The sequence below is a fragment of the Sapajus apella genome, unplaced genomic scaffold (genome assembly GCF_009761245.1).
Source record: "Sapajus apella isolate SASKATOON/1434 unplaced genomic scaffold, GSC_monkey_1.0 scaffold86, whole genome shotgun sequence".
Taxonomy (NCBI): Eukaryota; Metazoa; Chordata; class Mammalia; order Primates; family Cebidae; genus Sapajus; species Sapajus apella.
In genome coordinates, this window is record NW_022437026.1 from 8,049,338 (window position 1) to 8,067,663 (window position 18,326).

Sequence of the window (18,326 nt, forward strand, 5' to 3'; positions counted from 1 at the left end):
TCACTGTAACCTCTGCCTCCTGGGTTCAAGCAATTCTCCTGCTTCAGCCTCCTGAGTAACTGGGATTACAGGCATGTACCACCACACCTGGCTAATTTTTGTATTTTTAGTAGAGAGAGAGTTTCACTATATTGACCAGGCTGGTCTTGAACTCCTGTCCTCAGGCAATCCACCTACCTTGGCCTCCCAAAGTGCTGGGATTACAGGCATGAGCCACATGCCCGGCCAAACTATTTTCTTTCTTTCTTTCTTTCTTTTTTTTTGAGACAGAGTCTCACTCTATTGCCAAGCTGGAGTGCAGTGGCACGATCCCAGCTCACTGCAACTTCCTTTTTCTGGTTTCAAGCAATTCTCCGGCCTCAGCCTCCTGAGTAGCTGGGACTACAGGCACACACCACCATGCCCACCTAATTTTTGTATTTTTAGTAGAGATGGGGTTTCACCATGTTGACCAGGATGGTCTGGATCTCTTGACCTTGTGATCCGCCTGCCTCGGCCTCCCAAAGTGCTGGGATTACAGGCGTGAGCCACCGTGCCTAGCCTGTTTTCTTAAAGAGACTTCCTCTACTGCCAGTGATCTTGAATAGCTTCCTGGTCAGTCATCTGGAAGCAATTCTTCACAGAACTGATGAACTTGGCTTCCATTTTGGGAAGAGAACCACCTTTTTCTATGCTTGCTTGCATTTTTGTTTTAATATCTTCTACAGAACTACATCCTTTTGGCATGTTAAAAGTTTTTTTCTGCCGGGCGCGGTGGCTCAAGCCTGTAATCCCAGCACTTTGGGAGGCCGAGGCGGGTGGATCACGAGGTCAAGAGATCGAGACCATCTTGGTCAACATGGTGAAACCCCGTCTCTACTAAAAATACAAAAACATTAACTGGGCATGGTGGTGCGTGCCTGTAATCCCAGCTACTCAGGAGGCTGAGGCAGGAGAATTGCCTGAACCCAGGAGGCGGAGGTTGCAGTGAGCCGAGATCGCGCCATTGCACTCCAGCCTGGGTAACATGAGTGAAACTCCATCTCAAAAAAAAAAAAAAAAAAAAGAGTTTTTTTCTTTGGATTCTTGTCCTTTTGATCTTGGTGTTGATGGTTTTGAGTCTTTTCCATTCTGATTTGACTTTTTTTTTTTTTTTTTTTGAGACAGAGTCTCACTTTGTCACCTGGGCTGGAGTGCAGTGGCTTGATCTTGGCTCACTGCAACCTCTGCTTCCCAGGTTCAAGTGATTCTCTTGCCTCAGCCTCCTGAGTGGCTAGGATTACAGGGGCCTGCCACTACAGCCAGCTAATTTTTTGTGTTTTTAGTAGAGACGGGGTTTCACCATGTTGGCCAGGCTGGTCTCGAACTCCTGGCCTCATGATTAATCCACCTTGGCCTTTCAAAGTGCTGGAATTACAGGTGTAAGCCAGCATGGCCAGCCCTGATTTGAGTTTTGTGCATTTTTGGCTGGAGTATCTCATATAGATTTCTTCACTGGCACTTTTCATTTTTGTTTTTTTGTTTTGTTTTGTTTGTTTTTTTCGTGTTTTTTTGTTTTGTTTTGGGTTTTTGTTTTGCTTTTTTTCATTTTTTTTTAATCACTGGCACTTTTTCTTCAGTTTCCTCATCATCAGAATCATCATCATCTTCTTCATCATCTTCCTCATCAGCAGCAAGTTTTACTTTTTTCTGTGGAAATTTGCTCCCACCTCTAGGAGCAGATCCCTTTCCAGATATACTTGAGTTTCACATCCTCCTCCTCTTCATTTTCTGACTCTGCATCTTCCTCCACAGCTACTAAGTGCTGTCCACTAATATGCACTGGCCCTGAACCACACTTTAACCATAGGACCACTGGTGGTGTTATTTCAAAGCCCCCAGGGAAACTGTTGGCTGTACAGACATTTTTGAAGTTGCCAGTGTTACTTTAATTGAACTGCCTTCATAAGTCATTGCCTCTGCTTCAACAATGTGCAATTCATCCTTTGCACCAGTCCCTAAACTGACCATTCTTAAAGATAACGGGTGCTCATTTTAATCATTACCCACCTTAAAGTGATAATCTTTGTTGACCTTTAGTTCACAACCCAAAAGACAGTTCTGGGGCCTCAGGTGGCTCATGTCCATGTCTGTTGAAACTTCTATGGGGTAGTGACACACTCTTAGGCAAGCGAGAAGGCTAACTAACAACTACTAGTTCAGAGAACAGCCATGCAGGACGGAATCACACGAGGGCAGCTTTCTTTCTTTCCCTTTCTTTTCTTTTCTTTCTTTTTTTCTTGAGATAGAGTCTTGGTTTGTCACCAGGCACCAGGCTGGAGTGCAGTGGCACAATCTCAGCTCACTGCAATCTCCGCCTCCTGGGTTCAAGCAATTCTCCTGCCTCAGCCTCCCGAGTAGCTGGGACTACAGGCGCACGCCACCACATCCAGCTAATTTTTATATATTTTTAGTACAGGCGGGGTTTCACCATGTTGGCTAGGATGGTCTCGATTTCTTGACCTCGTGATCTGCCTGCCTCAGCCTCCCAATGTGCTGGGATTACGGGCGTGAGCCACCATGCCTGGCCTCTTCCTCTCTTCCTTCCTTCCTTCCTTTCTTTTTCTTTCTCTTTCTTTCTTTCCTTCCTTCTTTTTTCTTTTCTTTCTTTCCCTTTCTCTCTCTCTCTCCCGCCCTCCCTCCCGCTTTCTCTCTCTTTCAAGACAGAGTCTCACTCTGTAGCCCAGGCTATAGTGCAGTGGTTCGATCTCTGCTCACTGCAACCTCCGCCCCCCGAGTTCAAGCAATTCTCCTACCTCAGCCTCCCAAGTAACTGGGTTTACAAACATGCACTGCCATGCCCAGCTGATTTTGGTATTTTCAGTAGAGACAGGGTTTCATCATCTTGGCCAGGCTGGTTTTGAACTCCTGACCACGTGATCCACATGCCTTGGCCTTCCAAAGTGCTGGGATTACAGCTGTGAGCCATCATACCCGGCCTGCCTTGTTTCTTTTTTCTTTTTTTTTTTTTTTTGAGATAGCATCTCGTTGTCTCAAAAAAGGAATGGCATAGGCCGGGTGTAATCACAGCACTTTGGGAGGCCAAGGTGGGCAGATCACTTTAGGCCAGCAGTTCAAGACCAGCCCAGCCAACATAGCCAAACGCATTCTCTATTAAAAATACAAAAATTATCCAGGTATGGTGTGATATGCCTGTAATCCCAGCTACTCAGGAGGCTGAGGCAGGAGAATTGCTTGAACCCGAGAGGTGGAGGTTGCAGTGAACTGAGATCATGCCACTGGACTCCAGCCTGGGTCACAGAACAAGACTCTGTCTCAGAAAACACATCCAGTATGTCCCCATCACAGGGCCTTTGCACTGGTAGTTTGCTCTGCCTGTGAAATTCCCATAGAAATCCATCCAACTTACTCCTTGTCACCCTGTTGGGGAGGCCCTCTTTAGGACCTTAAATAGCAAATGTCTCCTGCATTCCCCATGCTCCTTAACGTTAGTTTTGTTTTTCTTCATATTTATCACCTCGTAACTACTTATTTAAGGCCTGAGTTCTACCACAAGAATAGCAGCAGCAAGAGGGCGTGGATTTTGTCTGCCTCTCCAGGAGCTGCAATAATAATAGATACCTTTTGACTCAGTGATGAATATTTTATTACATGTCTGACTCCTTGGAGGTCAGTCAGCTTTTCTCGCTTTATTTCAGTGCATCTATTCTATAATTAGCATGAAAAACACAGCACCTGGCACATACCCTCGTATATAACTGCCACTTCGTAACGAATGAATGAATGTTACCTCCAGGACTTTGCTTATGTTTAATTCCCATCTTCGTCTTGGAATGCCTTTTTCTTCCCACTTTCCCTTCTTCTTTTCTCATTTCTGCTCCCTTTTCTTATCTTTTTCACGTTTCCTCCTTCTCCTCCTCTTCCCTCTCTAACCCTGCGTCTTTAGTCGATTCTCTCTCCTGTCTTTCTCCACACTCTCTTTCTCCTTGCTCGTTCTCTTACGTTCTCCTCTCACTCCTCTTTCTCCTACAGAACCATAAAACATCAGAACCCAAAATGGCCTTACATCTCATTTCTCTTGGCAGATATGGAGGAGGAGAAACCACAGAGTGGCATGATTTGCTTTAAGGTCACAGCTAGTTTCAGGCCAAATCAGGACTAAATCTCAGGTTATCTCTTTCTTTGTCCTCTCTTCTTTTTCTTTCCTTTCTGCTTTTTTCTCTTTTTCCCACTTCTCTTTCTTTTTTTAAATTTTATTTGTTTATTTTTGAGATGGAGTCTTGCGCTGTCGCCCAGGCCGGAGTGCAATGGCACAATCTTGGCTCACTGCAACCTCTGCCTCCTGGGTTTATGAGATTCTCCCATTTCAGCCTTCCGAGTAGCTAGGACTACAGGTATGCACCACCACACCTGATCAATTTTTGTATTTTTAGTAGAGACGGGGTTTTACCATGTTGGCCAGGCTGGCCTCAAACTCCTGAACTCAAGAACTCAAGTGATCCACCCACCTTGATCTCCCCTGTGCTGGCTCTCTCTTTTTTTCTTTTTTTTGAGATGGAGTCTCCGTTCTGTCGCCCCGGCCAGAGTGCGGAGGCACGATCTCAGCTCATTGCAACCTCCATCCCCCACCTCCCAGGTTTAAGTGATTCTTGTCTCAGCCTCCCAAGTAGTGGGGATTACAAGGGCCTGCCACCACACTCCGCTAATGTTTTGGTTTTTTTTTTTAGTAGAGATGGGGTTTCACCACATTGGCCAGCCCGGTCTCAAACTCCTGGCCTTAAGTGATCTGCCCACCTCGGCCTCCCAAAGTGCTGGGATTACAGGCGTGAGCCACCACACTCGACCCCCCTCTCTTTCTTTTTTTTTTTTTTTTCGAGACGGAGTTTCGCTCTTGTTACCCAGGCTGGAGTGCAATGGCGCGATCTCAGCTCACCGCAACCTCCGCCTCCTGGGTTCAGGCAATTCTCCTGCCTCAGCCTCCTGAGTAGCCAGGATTACAGGCACGTGCCACCATGCCCAGCTAATTTTTTGTATTTTTAGTAGAGACGGGGTTTCACCATGTTGACCAGGATGGTCTCGATCTCTTGACCTCGTGATCCACCCGCCTCGGCCTCCCAAAGTGCTGGGATTACAGGCTTGAGCCACCGCGCCCGGCTAACCCCCCCTCTTTCTTAACACAGAGTTGGAATCAGACAAACTTGCATTTGGATGGATCTCAGTTCCATCACAGACTGGTAACCTTCAAAAAACTATTTAAATTGTGTGTTCCTCAGTGTCCTCACAGGTGAATTGAGACACTAATATGCACCTCCTAGGGTTGCAAAAATCAAATAAAAGTTTGAACAATCCAGGCTGCAGTGAGCTGTGATTGCATTACTGCACTCCAGCCTGGGCAACAGAGTGAACCCATGCCTAAAACAAAACAAAGTAAAAAATCAACAAATAAAATACTTGGCACATAATAGAACAAATATGGGTTATCATTCTTTCATTTCACACGTTTTTCCCTTCTCTCTTTAAAAATGATAAGCTTGGACCCCGTCTCTACTAAAAACACAAAATTTAACCAGGCGTGGTTGCCTATGCCTGTCATCTCAGCTTCTTGGGAGGCTGAGGCAGGAGAATCGTTTCAGCCCCAGAGGCGGAGGTTGCAGTGAGCCGAGATTGCACCATTGCCCTCCAGCCTGGATGTCAAAAGCGAAATCCCGGCCAAAAAAAAAAAAAAAGAAAAAAAGAAAGAGAACAAAGAAGATAAGCTTGGGGCGGGGAGAGGTGGACACTAAATAAATAAATAAATAAGTTTGGACTCATTAATTCCTTGGTTCCTTCAAACTTTGAATATTTTATTATGCCTTTGATTCCTTCTTCTCACTTTTATGTTTCACCTTTTCCATTCATTTCTTTTTCTCCTCTTTCTCCTTTGTTTTTCCTTTTTGTGTTTCTGCTTACTTTCTAAATTCTGTGTCTGCAGTTCCTTTAGCCCTAACAGACTACAAGTCCTATTTCTCTTCATCTTTCTCTTTTTAACTTTGTTATCTTTTCACTACTTATAAGTTTCTTAATTTTCCTGGGTCTCAGCTTTTCCATCTGGAAAGTGGAGATAACAAGTACTAGATTGTTGTATCAGATGAATTAAGTAATGCTCATAGCTTAACACAAAGGCCAAGATGTCATTAACTTTACCCCATTTGATCTGCCAGCCTGCTGTGAAATATAAAACACTATAGAAATGTTAGTTGTTTTTGTTTTTATTAAAGGATCACGTTGAAATAGAAAGATGGAAAAAAAAAAAAAAGAAATAGAAAGATGGTTTTGAGCTGGAAAAGTTCCAGACAAATCTTTGAATTTTTAAGGATTTAAATTTTTAATTTAAAAAATTAAAAATGAGGAGCCTCATTTTCCTTTTCTGGAAAATGAGAATAACATAGTCTTTTCCTCCTCAAGAAATTAAGAGTCCATATACTGAAAGCATCATTCTACAAGTATTAATACATATGTAATCATGGTAGAGGGTGTCCTGAAGTCACACTGGAAACATTTGTGAAGGTTCAATGGAATAAAATTTTAAAAGATATCTGACCAATGGTAAGCGCTCAATAAATGTTACCTATTATTATTTCTTTTACCTTTCTCACTTCTTTTCTCCTGCTCTTCAAAACAGTGAGTAGATGAACCCCACCTAGGCTATCTCTGCTGCTAAACTATTATTAGTGTTTGCTTCCTCCCCGCCCCTTATTCCCCCATCCCGTTTTTTTCCTCCTCTTCACACTTTCCATTACAGCTTTTCTCTTGTCTCAGGCATCCAGTGCAGTCCTGATCTCCAACTCTCCAGCGGCTAACAACAGACACGGAGTCAGCCGGGACCAGGGAAGCGCCGGAGACTTCCTCATTTAGTGGCTAGCGCTGTTCTACTAATAAAGTTTTATTGAAACAAAGTAGAAAAAAAGAGGCCCGTCATTCTTCCCCCAGCGACCAATCGGAGAGTAGAATGCCTGCGTCCCGCACGGGAGCTTCAGCGGTCAGAAAGCGGGGGCGGGGCATGTCCTGCCGAAACTTGCGTCGTTAGAGCGGAAGTACGGCCGGAAGCCCGCCATAGAGTTTAGTGGCCAGAGCGACTCTGCGGGGAGGTGGCAGGAAAGGCTTGGAACAGCTGCCGGAGGTGACTGAGCGGCGGCCCCGCCCGGTGCGCCGGAGGTCGAAGCTTCCAGGTAGCAGCCCGCAGAGTCTGACCCAGGGTACGACGGAGCAGTCGGCAGGAGCCCGCGGTCTCTGGGCGGTGTCTTTAAGGGAGGGGGTGGAGCCACGTGTAAGCTTCGTTGGGGGTGAGGTCACGTGGTTAAGGGCACGTGCGGGACAGGAGTGGAGAGCCGAGGCAGCGTCGTCGTTAGGGTGGACACCATGCGACACCCCTTTCTCCGTTGCAGCCTGTGTCTTGGGGTTCAGTGGGATGCACGTGGTGGGGTTTGGGGTTAGGCCGAGGGGGCTGACTTTAGGATTCCTAGATCAGAATTGTAGACCGCTGCATATCTGATTACTCATGCGGAACTGACTTAGTGCCTTTACAATCCAGTCCCTTGGCCCTGTGCTTCCCATCCTACGCAGCGATCAGGAACCTCTAGCTTCACGTCCTCTTTCCTTACAGCTCTGGACATCCTGAGCCCAGGTCTCCCCAGCTCAGTGCAGTCATGAGTGCGGAAGTGAAGGTGACAGGGCAGAACCAGGAGCAGTTTCTGCTCCTAGCCAAGTCGGCCAAGGGGGCAGCGCTGGCTACACTCATCCATCAGGTGCTGGAGGCCCCTGGTGTCTACGTGTTTGGAGAACTGCTGGACATGCCCAATGTTAGAGAGGTGGGTTGCCGCCCTGAATAGCACACAGAGAAGCATGGGCAAAGATTTGAATTAGAGAATGAGTGGTCAGGGCTCATTTTGTAATCCCATAACCATTCAGCTGAACAAGTAAACAGTGATGATTAAATGCCAACTTGCAAAGGTAACCAGTAAATAAGCAAACCAGTTTCCCTTTGGAGATGAGGGATCTGTAAACCCCAGTATTTTTCATTTTAAGCAAAAGAGCATGTTATTCAGAATGGGAGACCTGATTTCCAGCTGGCCTTCACCAGTGTAATAGCTCTTGCCATGTCACCTTGATCAGGTCACATTTGTTTTAGGTCCTCAGCTTTCTCTTTTATAAATAGGGACAATACTGCCCCTCACTGTTATTGTGGAAATAAAGTGAGATTATGGGAAAGTGCAAAGTCTGTACAAGTGGAGAGTGAACACGTTAAATTAGCATGCCCTGTTCTTCCCTGTGTGCAGCATATGCTAATCTATTCAAGGTAGCTAAGGGAGAATATGTCTTTTTCCCAAAGACACATGGCAAACTGCTAGGAACACAGCAGAGAGAACCTTTCACACAAAAGTGGCAGTTAAGAATTTACACTGACATGCTATGACAGTGGTATGTGGGTAAAGTGAGCTAAGTTATTTAGGGCCTGTGGTTTAACCTTTTGAATCACTCTGTGGTATGGAGAAAACTGGCTGACTTCCCTGCAGTGGAACTAAAGAGTATCAATGTAGGTGATGAAAAAGAAGCCCTTGGCTGGCTGCAGTGGCTCATGCCTGTAATCCCAGCACTTTGGGAGACCAAGGTGGGTGGATGACCTGAGGTCAGGAGTTGAAGACCATCCTGGCCAAGACGGTGAAACCATGCCTCTACTAAAAACATGAAAATTAGCAGGGCACAGTGGCAGGCACCTGTAATCCCAGCTATTTGGGAGGCTGAGGGAGGAGAATTGTTTGAACCCAGGGGGTGAAGGTTATGGTGAGCCGACATCGTGCCACTGCACTCCAGCCTGGGCAACAGAATGAGACTCTGTCTCAAAAACAAACAACAGAAAAAAGCACATGTATCCCAGAACTTAAAGTATAATAAAAACAAACAAAAATCAGCTGGGCATGGTGGTGCGCAACTATATTCTCAGCTACTTGGGAGGCTGAGATAGGAGAATCGCTTGAACCCGGGAGGTGGAGGTTGCGGTGAGCAGATACGGCGCCACTGCACTCCAGCCTGGTGGACATAGCGAGACTCGATCTCAAAAAAAAAAAAAAAGGAAAAGTCGCACTTATTGAGTGGCTATTTACTACCCTTCTTATGGTCTGGGAATACAAGAAAAGTACAAGGCATGGAGGTAACACTTCTGAAGCTTACATTCCAGTTGAAGAGATAAGATTAATGAATATAAATCTAAATTACTAATTTAGCAAGTATTTCTTTTTCTTCTTTTTCTTTTTTTTCTGAGACTGAGTCTTGCTTTGTTGCACAGGCTGGAGTGCAATGGCGCGATCTCGGCTCACTGCAGCCTCTGCCTTCCAGGTTCAAGCATTCTCTGCCTCAGCCTCCTGAGTAGCTGGGATTATAGGCACCCGCCACCATGCCCAGCTAATTTTTGTATTTTTAGTAGAGACAGGGTTTCACCATGTTGGCCAGCCTGGTCCCGAACTCCTGACTTCATGATCCACCCGCCTTGGCCTCCCAAAGTGCTGGGATTACAGGTGTGAGCCACTACGCCCCAGCCACAAGTATTTCTTCAGAGCCAATTACTGCATAGCTCTGTGTGATACCAGACACTGGGTCTATGATCTTGAAAGATATTCTTAGGTAGCAACCTTCTGTAGGGATTGATTGATTAAGTGCCAGAATGAGAATGAGGCTGAGCGCCGTGGCTCACGCCTGTAATCCCAGCACTTTGGGAGGCCAAGGCAGGTGAATCACCTGAGGTCAGGAGTTTGAGACCAGGCTGGCCAACATGATGAAACCCTGTCTCTACTAAAAATACAAAAATTAGCCCAGCATGATGGCTCATGCCTATAATCCCAGTGCTTTGGGAGGCCAAGGTGGTTGGATCACCTGAGGTCAGGAGTTTTGAGACCAGCCTGGCCAACGTGGTAAAACCACGTCTCTACCAAAAACACAAAAATTAGCCAGGTGTGGTGGTGGGCGCATGTAATCCCAGCTACCCAGGAGGCTGAGACAGGAGAATCACTTGAACCCAGGAGGTGGAGTTTGCAGTGAATCGAGATTGCGCCATTGCACTCCAGTCTGGGTGACAGAGAGAGACTCCGTCTCAAAAAAAAAAAAAAAATACAAAAATTAGCTGGGTGTGGTGGTACACACCTGTAATCCCACCTGCTTGGCAGGCTGAGGCACAAGAGTGGCTGGAACCTGGGAGGTGGAGTTGTAGTGAGTCGAGATTGTGCCACTGCACTCCAGCCTGGGCAACAGCGAGACTGTCTCCAAAAAAAAAAAAAAAAAAAAAGAGGTGCCAGAATGAGTGATTGGTCATAGGAAGGGAGGAGATCTGAGCGGACTAGACTGGGTGATGCAAGATAGTGTCCTGGTCAGGTGGGCTGTGCAGCTTTCAGAGATGAGTGAGGCTGAGGCAGGAGTCTGGTGAATTGGGGTGTACTGCAGACTGCCCAAAGATATTCACATTTAGAAATATCAAATACTCGCCGGGCGCGGTGGCTCAAGCCTGTAATCCCAGCACTTTGGGAGGCCGAGGCGGGTGGATCACAAGGTCAAGAGATCGAGACCATCCTGTTCAATATGGTGAAACCCCGTCTCTACTAAAAATACAAAAAATTAGCTGGGCATGGTGGCGCTTGCCTGTAATCCCAGCTACTCAGGAGGCTGAGGCAGGAGAATTGCCTGAACCCAGGAGGCGGAGGTTGCGGTGAGCCGAGATCGCGCCATTGCACTCCAGCCTGGGTAACAAGAGCGAAACTCTGTCCCAAAAAAAAAAAAAAAAAAAAAAAAAAGAAATATCAAATACTCTGAGGGCCAGGCAACACAACTTGCAGTGTCTGGTGCGTATGTCTGTTGGACTCTGAAAACTGAATGTCCTCAACTCTGAATTTAGGGTGAGAATTGGATGGCATATGGAGCAAGAGGGCATTGTGGATTGGGAGAATAGTGTAAACAAAGGCCTGCAGGTGGAAATGAGCCCTTCCTGTGGGGAGAGTGATCAAAGAGGCAAGAACTCCTTTTGGTGAGCCAGGAGCGTTAACACTGGCCGGGAATGATGGGGCCAAAAAGTGACGTTCAAAACATGATAAGGCTGGGAGGGTGGAGAAGGAAGACTTCCTATCACCTCCTCTTTTTCCTCATTCTCACAGCTGGCCGAGAGTGACTTTGCCTCCACCTTCCGGCTACTCACAGTGTTTGCTTATGGGACATATGCTGACTACTTAGGTAACCAGAGGGGTTGGTGCTCTGGAGTAATGGAAATAAAAGGGCAATTTCTGGAGGGACTCGGAAGAAATTCCTGGGATATCCCCCTTAGATCCCACCTCTGGATGCAGAGGATCAGGGTCAAGACCTGAATTGGCATGGAAAGTGGGAGGGGAGGGAGCAAGGGAAGGAGGCTAGGGCTTCCCACAAAACTGCAATCAGGATTCCTTATACTTTGTCATTTTTCCCTAGCTGAAGCCCGGAATCTTCCCCCGCTAACAGAGGCACAGAAGAATAAGCTTCGACACCTATCAGTTGTCACCCTGGCTGCTAAAGTAAAGGTGAGTGGCAGTCCCCCAGTCTAGAGCATCCTTTTGTATATCCCTGGGAGTCTGCACTAGGACAGCTCTTGTGTGGACTGTGGCTATTTCCTGCCCTCCCCTCCTCCAAGGTCTGTATATAAACTCTTTTAGCAACTGTTTAGGCTGAATAGCGTCCTTAGTTTTCTGTCTTTTTCTTTTTCAATCAACTTAAGTTCTAAATAAACATCTTTTGCGTTTTTGGTCAGAATGGCAACTAGCATGTTGTTCAGATGTTGTTCAGCAATACCATCCTCCCCACTTCATTAAGCCCTGTGCGGACACAGCCTCCAGGCTGGAAGCTGGGCTCTCTCCTGATGACGTGCTAGGCTTCTCTTTGTTAGAATAGGAAACACATACCCCAGAAGTATCTCTCTATTTCCATTAGGCTGGTTTTTGTCTAGTATCGCCACCCACCTCCCCCGCCTGCCCAGTCTGCGGCCTCGCAACTGTGACTTGACTCTCAGGATTTAATTTAAACCAGGCTCTCTATTGAGAGACACCTCCTCCAAAGGAATGCCTGTGGCAAGCAGGCAGAGTATAAATGATAAACAGTAACTCCAGACCTCTCTCACTACTGCTTCCTCCCCTATGTCCAGCTGATCTTGACTAAGGACTGGGTGACACCCTGAGCTTTGGCCAAAGGAGTGACACCCAGGCAGGTGTCATTTTTCTCCCTCTGTGGTGTGGGAGGGGTAAGGGTGGTATGGGAGCATTTTGTATTTTATGTAAGAATATCCTTCTAATGATGCTGTTTTTGAAGTGGGAATACTTTTATTTATTTTGCTTTAGAACCAGCCGCTTAGAGGAAGTGATTTAGGAATGGGAGTGGAGGGCAGGTGGGCTGGGGGAGGGGGAAAAGGAGGGAAGATTCTTGGAAGCCCTTTTCTACTGCGGAGCCTCACAAATCCTGGCCTGATCTCCGCGGCCCCAGTGTATCCCATATGCAGTGTTGCTGGAGGCTCTTGCCCTGCGTAACGTGCGGCAGCTGGAAGACCTTGTGATTGAGGCTGTGTATGCTGATGTGCTTCGTGGCTCCCTGGACCAGCGCAACCAGCGGCTGGAGGTTGACTACAGCATTGGGCGGGACATCCAGCGCCAGGACCTCAGTGCCATTGCCCGAACCCTGCAGGAGTGGTGAGAACCGTATCCTGGTGCTGTCCCCTTCCTTCTCACTCTGAGAAAGAGAAAGGTGCTTCAGGGTGAGAGAGGGCAGGAGCTGGGCTGGTCTGCAGAGGTGGAACTCAGGGGGATGAAGGGAAATGAGTTCATCCCTCCAAAGGCTTCTGGGGAATGCAGGAGTAGGGAGGCACTGGGAGGCGGCAGAAGTCAGTGTCCTTGATATAGTGATTCAGGGATGAAAAGGGAGTGGTACGCTTGACTGCTGCTAGATTCCAGCAGTCGGTCTATACCATTGTCCACAGGCCATGCGCCTTTTCCTCTTCTCTTTTATTTTGTGTCTCTGTCTAACTTCAGGGTTTCTGTGTTCATTAGGTCACCTCTTTTTCTGTTTGACAGCTCCTACCCTATTTTGTTTTCAGTTCCTACCACCATCTTGCACATCACTCCAGGCACTTCCTTATCCCTCCCCGACCATACTGAGTTTCCATCTCACTGCTAGGAGCGTTGTCACAGATGGTTTCTAGGTGTCCTGGAGAAGGTTCCCAGCTCAGACTCAAAATGCCAGAAGCTGTGTTCTGGCTCCGTTGCCCAGGTTAGAGTGCAGCAGCACAACCTTGACTCACTGCAGCCTCCACCTCCTGGATGCAAATCATCCTTCCACCTCAGCCTCTTGAGTAGCGTGGGACTACAGGCTCGTGCCATTGCATCTGGCTAGTTTTTGTATTTTTTTGTAGAGACGGAGTTTTGCCATATTGCTCAGGCTGGTCTTGAACTCCTGAGTTTAAGCAGTCTGCCCGTCTCGGCCTCCCAAAATGTTGGGATTATGGGGGTGAGCCACTGCACCCTGCGTCTAGGGTTCCTTTTGAGTCTGTTTTCTGTGAGTCTGTGATCGCAGGTCTTGTCTGCTGACACTTTTCTTCTCCCCTGACTCCCGCAGGTGTGTGGGCTGTGAGGTTGTGCTGTCAGGCATTGAGGAGCAGGTGAGCCGTGCCAACCAGCACAAGGAGCAGCAGCTGGGCCTGAAGCAGCAGATTGAGAGTGAGGTGAGCAGTCGGAGAGCAGGCGGACCCAGGCTTCTCCAGCCTGGGCCACTTCTCCTTTGCAGTGGGGATTTGGACAGTGGTTGTAGCAGACAACAAAATGAGCAGGGTCTGGAAGTTTCTGGAACCTTCCTTGCCATCCCCATTCCTTTCATCCTGGTAGGTTGCCAACCTTAAAAAAACCATTAAAGTTACGACGGCAGCAGCAGCCGCAGCCACATCTCAGGACCCTGAGCAACACCTGACTGAGCTGAGGGAACCAGCTCCTGGTACCAACCAGCGCCAGCCCAGCAAGAAAGCCTCAAAGGGCAAGGGGTGAGCCAGGGTAGCAGGAACTGCTCACTTCTGGGGTGCCCTGTTTCTATCCCAGGGACCTGACCGTCCTAACTTCCTTCAGTTATTTGCATGGGAGTAGGGAGTCTGGGGAGCCTTCAGAGGGGATTCCCTGCATTCTCTCTCTCTCTCTTTCTCTTCTTGCCAGGCTCCGAGGGAGCGCCAAGATTTGGTCCAAGTCGAATTGAAGGGACTGTCGTTTCCTCCCTGGGGATGTGGGGTCCCAGCTGCCTGCCTGCCTCTTAGGAGTCCTCAGAGAGCCTTCCTGTGCCCCTGGCCAGCTGATAATCCTAGGTTCATGACCCTTCACCTCCCCAACCCCAAACATAGATCATACCTTCTAGGGAGGAGGCAAGTGCAGGTCATATTTTTGTTGGTACTTTTTGTTTTTGTGACTTTGTGTGTTCCGTTGCTCCCTGCTGCCATGCTCTCTCCCCTATTTCTCCGATATTTCCTTAAGAGCTCAACATCTGTCCCTGTTCATTACATGTCACTGAGTAGGTGGGTAGCCCTGATGGGGTTTGCTCTGTCTCAAGCATAACCTGCAGGTGTTTTTTTCTACCACCCCATCCCTGCATGCCTGATCCCGAATTCCTACACCTTACCCCCCACCCACGCATTGAGCAGCCTCTGAAGAGCCATGGGGCCCCCACCTTTACTCACACTCTGAGAATTCTGGGGCCCAGTGTGGCATTCCCGGAGTCACTGGACACGTTCATCCTAAAATCCTGTCACACTACAGTCATTTCTTTTCCTCTCTCTGCCCTTTGGGTCCTGGGAATGCTGCTGCTTCAACCCCAGAGCCTAAGAATGGCAGCTGTTTCTTAACATGTTGAGAGATGGTTCCTTCTTGGCCCTGGCCATCTCGGGAAGCTTGATGGCAGTCCTGGAAGGGTTTAATCTCCTTTTGTGAGTTTGGTGGGGAAGGGAAGGGTATATAGATTGTATTTAAAAAAAAAAAAAAAAAAAAAAAAAAGGTATATATGCATATATCTATATATAACATGACACAGAAATAAATCTATGAAAAGTCTATCTACAAACTACCCGGAACTGGGTATCTTCTGTCTTTGATATTTGCGGATGGGAAGAAGACTCGTTCCCAGGTTACTCTAAAGCACAAACAGTGCTGGAAGATGAAGAGAACCAGATACTATTTGCTGAGTCTCTGGCTGAGGCCTGGATCCTGGGCTGTATGCCTTTGGACAGGTTGCTTCATATCTCAGCATCCATTCAGAAGTAATGACTATGGCCAGGCACGGTGGCTCACGCCTGTAATCCCAGCACTTTTGGAGGCCAAGGTGGGTGGATCACTTGAGGTCAGGAGTTTGAGATCAGCCTGGCCAACATGGTGAAACCCCGTCTCTGCTAAAAATACGAAAAAATGTGCTGGGCGTAGTAGCGCATACCTGTAATCCCACCTATTAGGGAGGCTGTGGCAGGTGAATCACTTGAACCTGGGAGGTGGAGGTTGCAGCGAGCCGAGATCATGCACTCCAGCCTGAGTGACAGAGTGAGACTCCATCTCAAAAAAAAAACAAAACAAAACAGTAGTAATGGATACTTACTGGGCATCAATACCCGACAGGCACTGGACATGCAAATGATGGCCACTATTTCTGCTCTCTAGGAGCTTGAGCCTGTATCCTTCCACTTCATAGAATGAGAAGGGAAAGAGTTGATAATGAACTTGAATTTTCACATCAGAACCACACAGAACTGTCAGATCTGTGGCAAGCAGAAGCCATTGGACTCCTGCCCTCTGTCCACTAGAGCTCTCCAGGAAATGTGCTGGGAGGATTGGGATCCTTAGCCTAGAGTGTTGCTATGGACTCCCTGGAATTGGAAAGCCCTGGTGTGAGGGATAGTTGAGCCTTTGTTTGCATGTGAAGTGGTTGCCTTCTGAGGGTGCTGGGGTTGACAGCTGCTCCCCAGAGCTTGTGATGTTCTTTAGGTAGAGATTTAGGACAGACCACTCTTCACTGGCCCTAAAACTGTCAGTCATGGAATTAAAAAGTGGGAATGGGGGCTGGGCGAGTTGGCTCGTGCCTGTAATCCCAGCACTTTGGGAGGCTGAGGTGGGTGGATCACAAGGTCAGGAGATCTAGACTATCCTGGATTAATGGTGAAACTCCATCTCTACTAAAAATACAAAAAATTAGCTGGGTGTGGTGGCACGTGCCTGTAATCCGAGCTACTCGGGAGACTGAGGCACAAGAATCACCTGAACCCAGGAGGCAGAGGTTTCAGTGAGCTGAGATTGCACCACTGCGCTCCAGCCTGGTGACAGAGTAAGACTTGTCTTGGGAAAAAAAAAAAAAAAAAATGTGGGATCCTGTGTTTTTTTGAGACAGAGTTTCACTCTTGTTGCCCAGGCTGGAGTGCAATGGAATGATCTTGGCTTACCACAACCTTCACCTCCCAGATGCAAGCGATTCTCCTGCCTCAGCCTTTCTAGCAGCTGGGATTACAGGCATGTGCCACCATGCCTGGCTAATTTTGTGTTTTTAGTAGAGACAGGGTTTCTTCATGTTGGTAAGCCTGGTCTTGAACTCCCAACCTCAGGTGATCCACTCACCTCGGCCTCCCAAAGTGCTGGGATTATAGGCATGAGCCACCATGCCCAGCCAGATCCTGCATTTTTGATTAAAAATTGGCCAGGTAAGCTTATTGTTTTGTGGGGGGGGGGGTGGGATGGGTGGTGACTTAATGGAACCAGTCTAGTGAGCCCCATTTCAGGAGTTGAAGCTCTTGGCTTCTCAGCTTTTCCCTAGGCAAGCAAGACTTGATTATCAGTCTCTCCCTCTGAAATAAACCCCTTCTTCCCACACCCTCCAGTGTGTAAAAGCTGCTAACTCCTGGTGCTTTGAGCCTGTCCTGCCACTCCTGCCCATGCTCCAGTTTTCCTTTGGAACTTATTATCACCTTTACCTATAAGCCGGTCCTGGCTAATGGTCCCATAGCTTCCCAGGCCTCCCTTATTGTAGCCTTTAAAAATGGCTCTAAAGGCCGGGCGCGGTGGCTCACGCCTGTAATCCCAGCACTTTGGGAGGCTGAGGTGGGCGGAACACAAGGTCAAGAGTTCAAGACCAGACTGGCCAACATGGTGAACTCCCGTGTCTACTAAAAAATACAAAAGTTAGCTGGGCATGGTGGCTTGTGCATGTAATCCCAGCTATCTGGAAGGCTGTGGTAGGAGAATTGCTTGAACCAGGACCCTGGAGGCTGAGGTTGCAGTGAGCCAAGATTGCACCACTGCACTACAGCCTGGGCTACAGAATGAGACTCAATCTCAAAAAAAAAAAAAAAAAAAAAAGAATGGCTCTAAAGTCCAGTGTGGGCTAGGCTGGTACTGCCTGACTTCACCCAAAGAGGGAGGGGAAACCATTCACATCCCAAGGTTATGGGACAAAGACAAATGCCATTTGCCTTTGATATACAGAGAGAAGTCTCTTGGCAGTGAAGGCGTGGGGAAAGGACAGTAGATTATTTGGGAGGTGGTGAGGATCTGTTTTTGGCCGGGATATTTGGTTCAAGATTTAGGGAGTCCATGTGTAACAGCCCAGGGCACCAAGATTCTTCCTAACCAAGAATCATCCACTTGGTACTCACACACGTGCTGATCCTTACTAGATAGCAATGTTGGATGGTTGTAGGGCTGGTCACGATAGTTATCTATTGCTATGTAATAAATTACCCTAAAACCATGCCTTAAAACAACACATACTTACGATCCCAGTTTCTGTGGGTAAGGAATCTGGGCATAGCTGAGCTTAGTTTTCTGCTTAGGTTTCTCACAAGACTGGAGTCAAGGTGTTAGCTAGGCGCATAGTCCTCTCAGGGTCAAGTGGGAAGGATTTGCTTCCCAGCTCACTCAGTGGTTGTCAGCAGGATTCACTGCTTCACAGGTGGTTGGACTGAGGACCTCATTTCCTGACTGACTGTTGGCCAGAGGCCACCCAGGTAGCCTTCTACATCACAGCAAGAGCCAGAAAGACGACACCAGCAAGGTGAAATCACAGTCTTTTGTTAATCATGGAAGTGACAGCACATCACTTTTACCAGTTACCAGGTCCAGTCTCAACGGGTGAAGATTATACAGGGTGTGACTGTCAGACGCAGGAGTCATTGGGAACCATGTTAGAAGTTGCCTACCACAGGTAGTTTTTCTGAGCTACCCCCATCAAAATCATCAGGGGAGCTTCTAAAAGTGTGCATTCCTGGACCCCACTCCTGCCCTTTTCTATTGAGTTAGAATCTCCAG

At 47.6% G+C, this 18,326-nt stretch overlaps 1 protein-coding gene across 2 annotated transcripts; it reads left to right on the top strand.

Annotated features, from left to right (window-relative positions):
• Positions 1-6,782: 6,782 nt before the first annotated feature.
• Positions 6,783-15,111, top strand: COPS7A (COP9 signalosome subunit 7A). 2 transcript variants are annotated; one of them, XM_032254617.1, is made up of 8 exons: positions 6,783-7,214; positions 7,622-7,826; positions 11,154-11,229; positions 11,461-11,549; positions 12,502-12,704; positions 13,627-13,732; positions 13,893-14,044; positions 14,211-15,111. In XM_032254617.1, exons 2-8 carry the CDS (start codon positions 7,665-7,667, stop codon positions 14,248-14,250), a joined length of 828 nt encoding a protein of 275 aa, XP_032110508.1. In that variant the 5' UTR covers positions 6,783-7,214; positions 7,622-7,664; the 3' UTR covers positions 14,251-15,111. The 2 variants fall into 2 exon arrangements, with proteins under 2 accessions (XP_032110508.1, XP_032110509.1); XM_032254618.1 differs by having other exon boundaries at positions 6,971-7,187.
• The last annotated feature ends 3,215 nt before the right edge of the window (positions 15,112-18,326 follow it).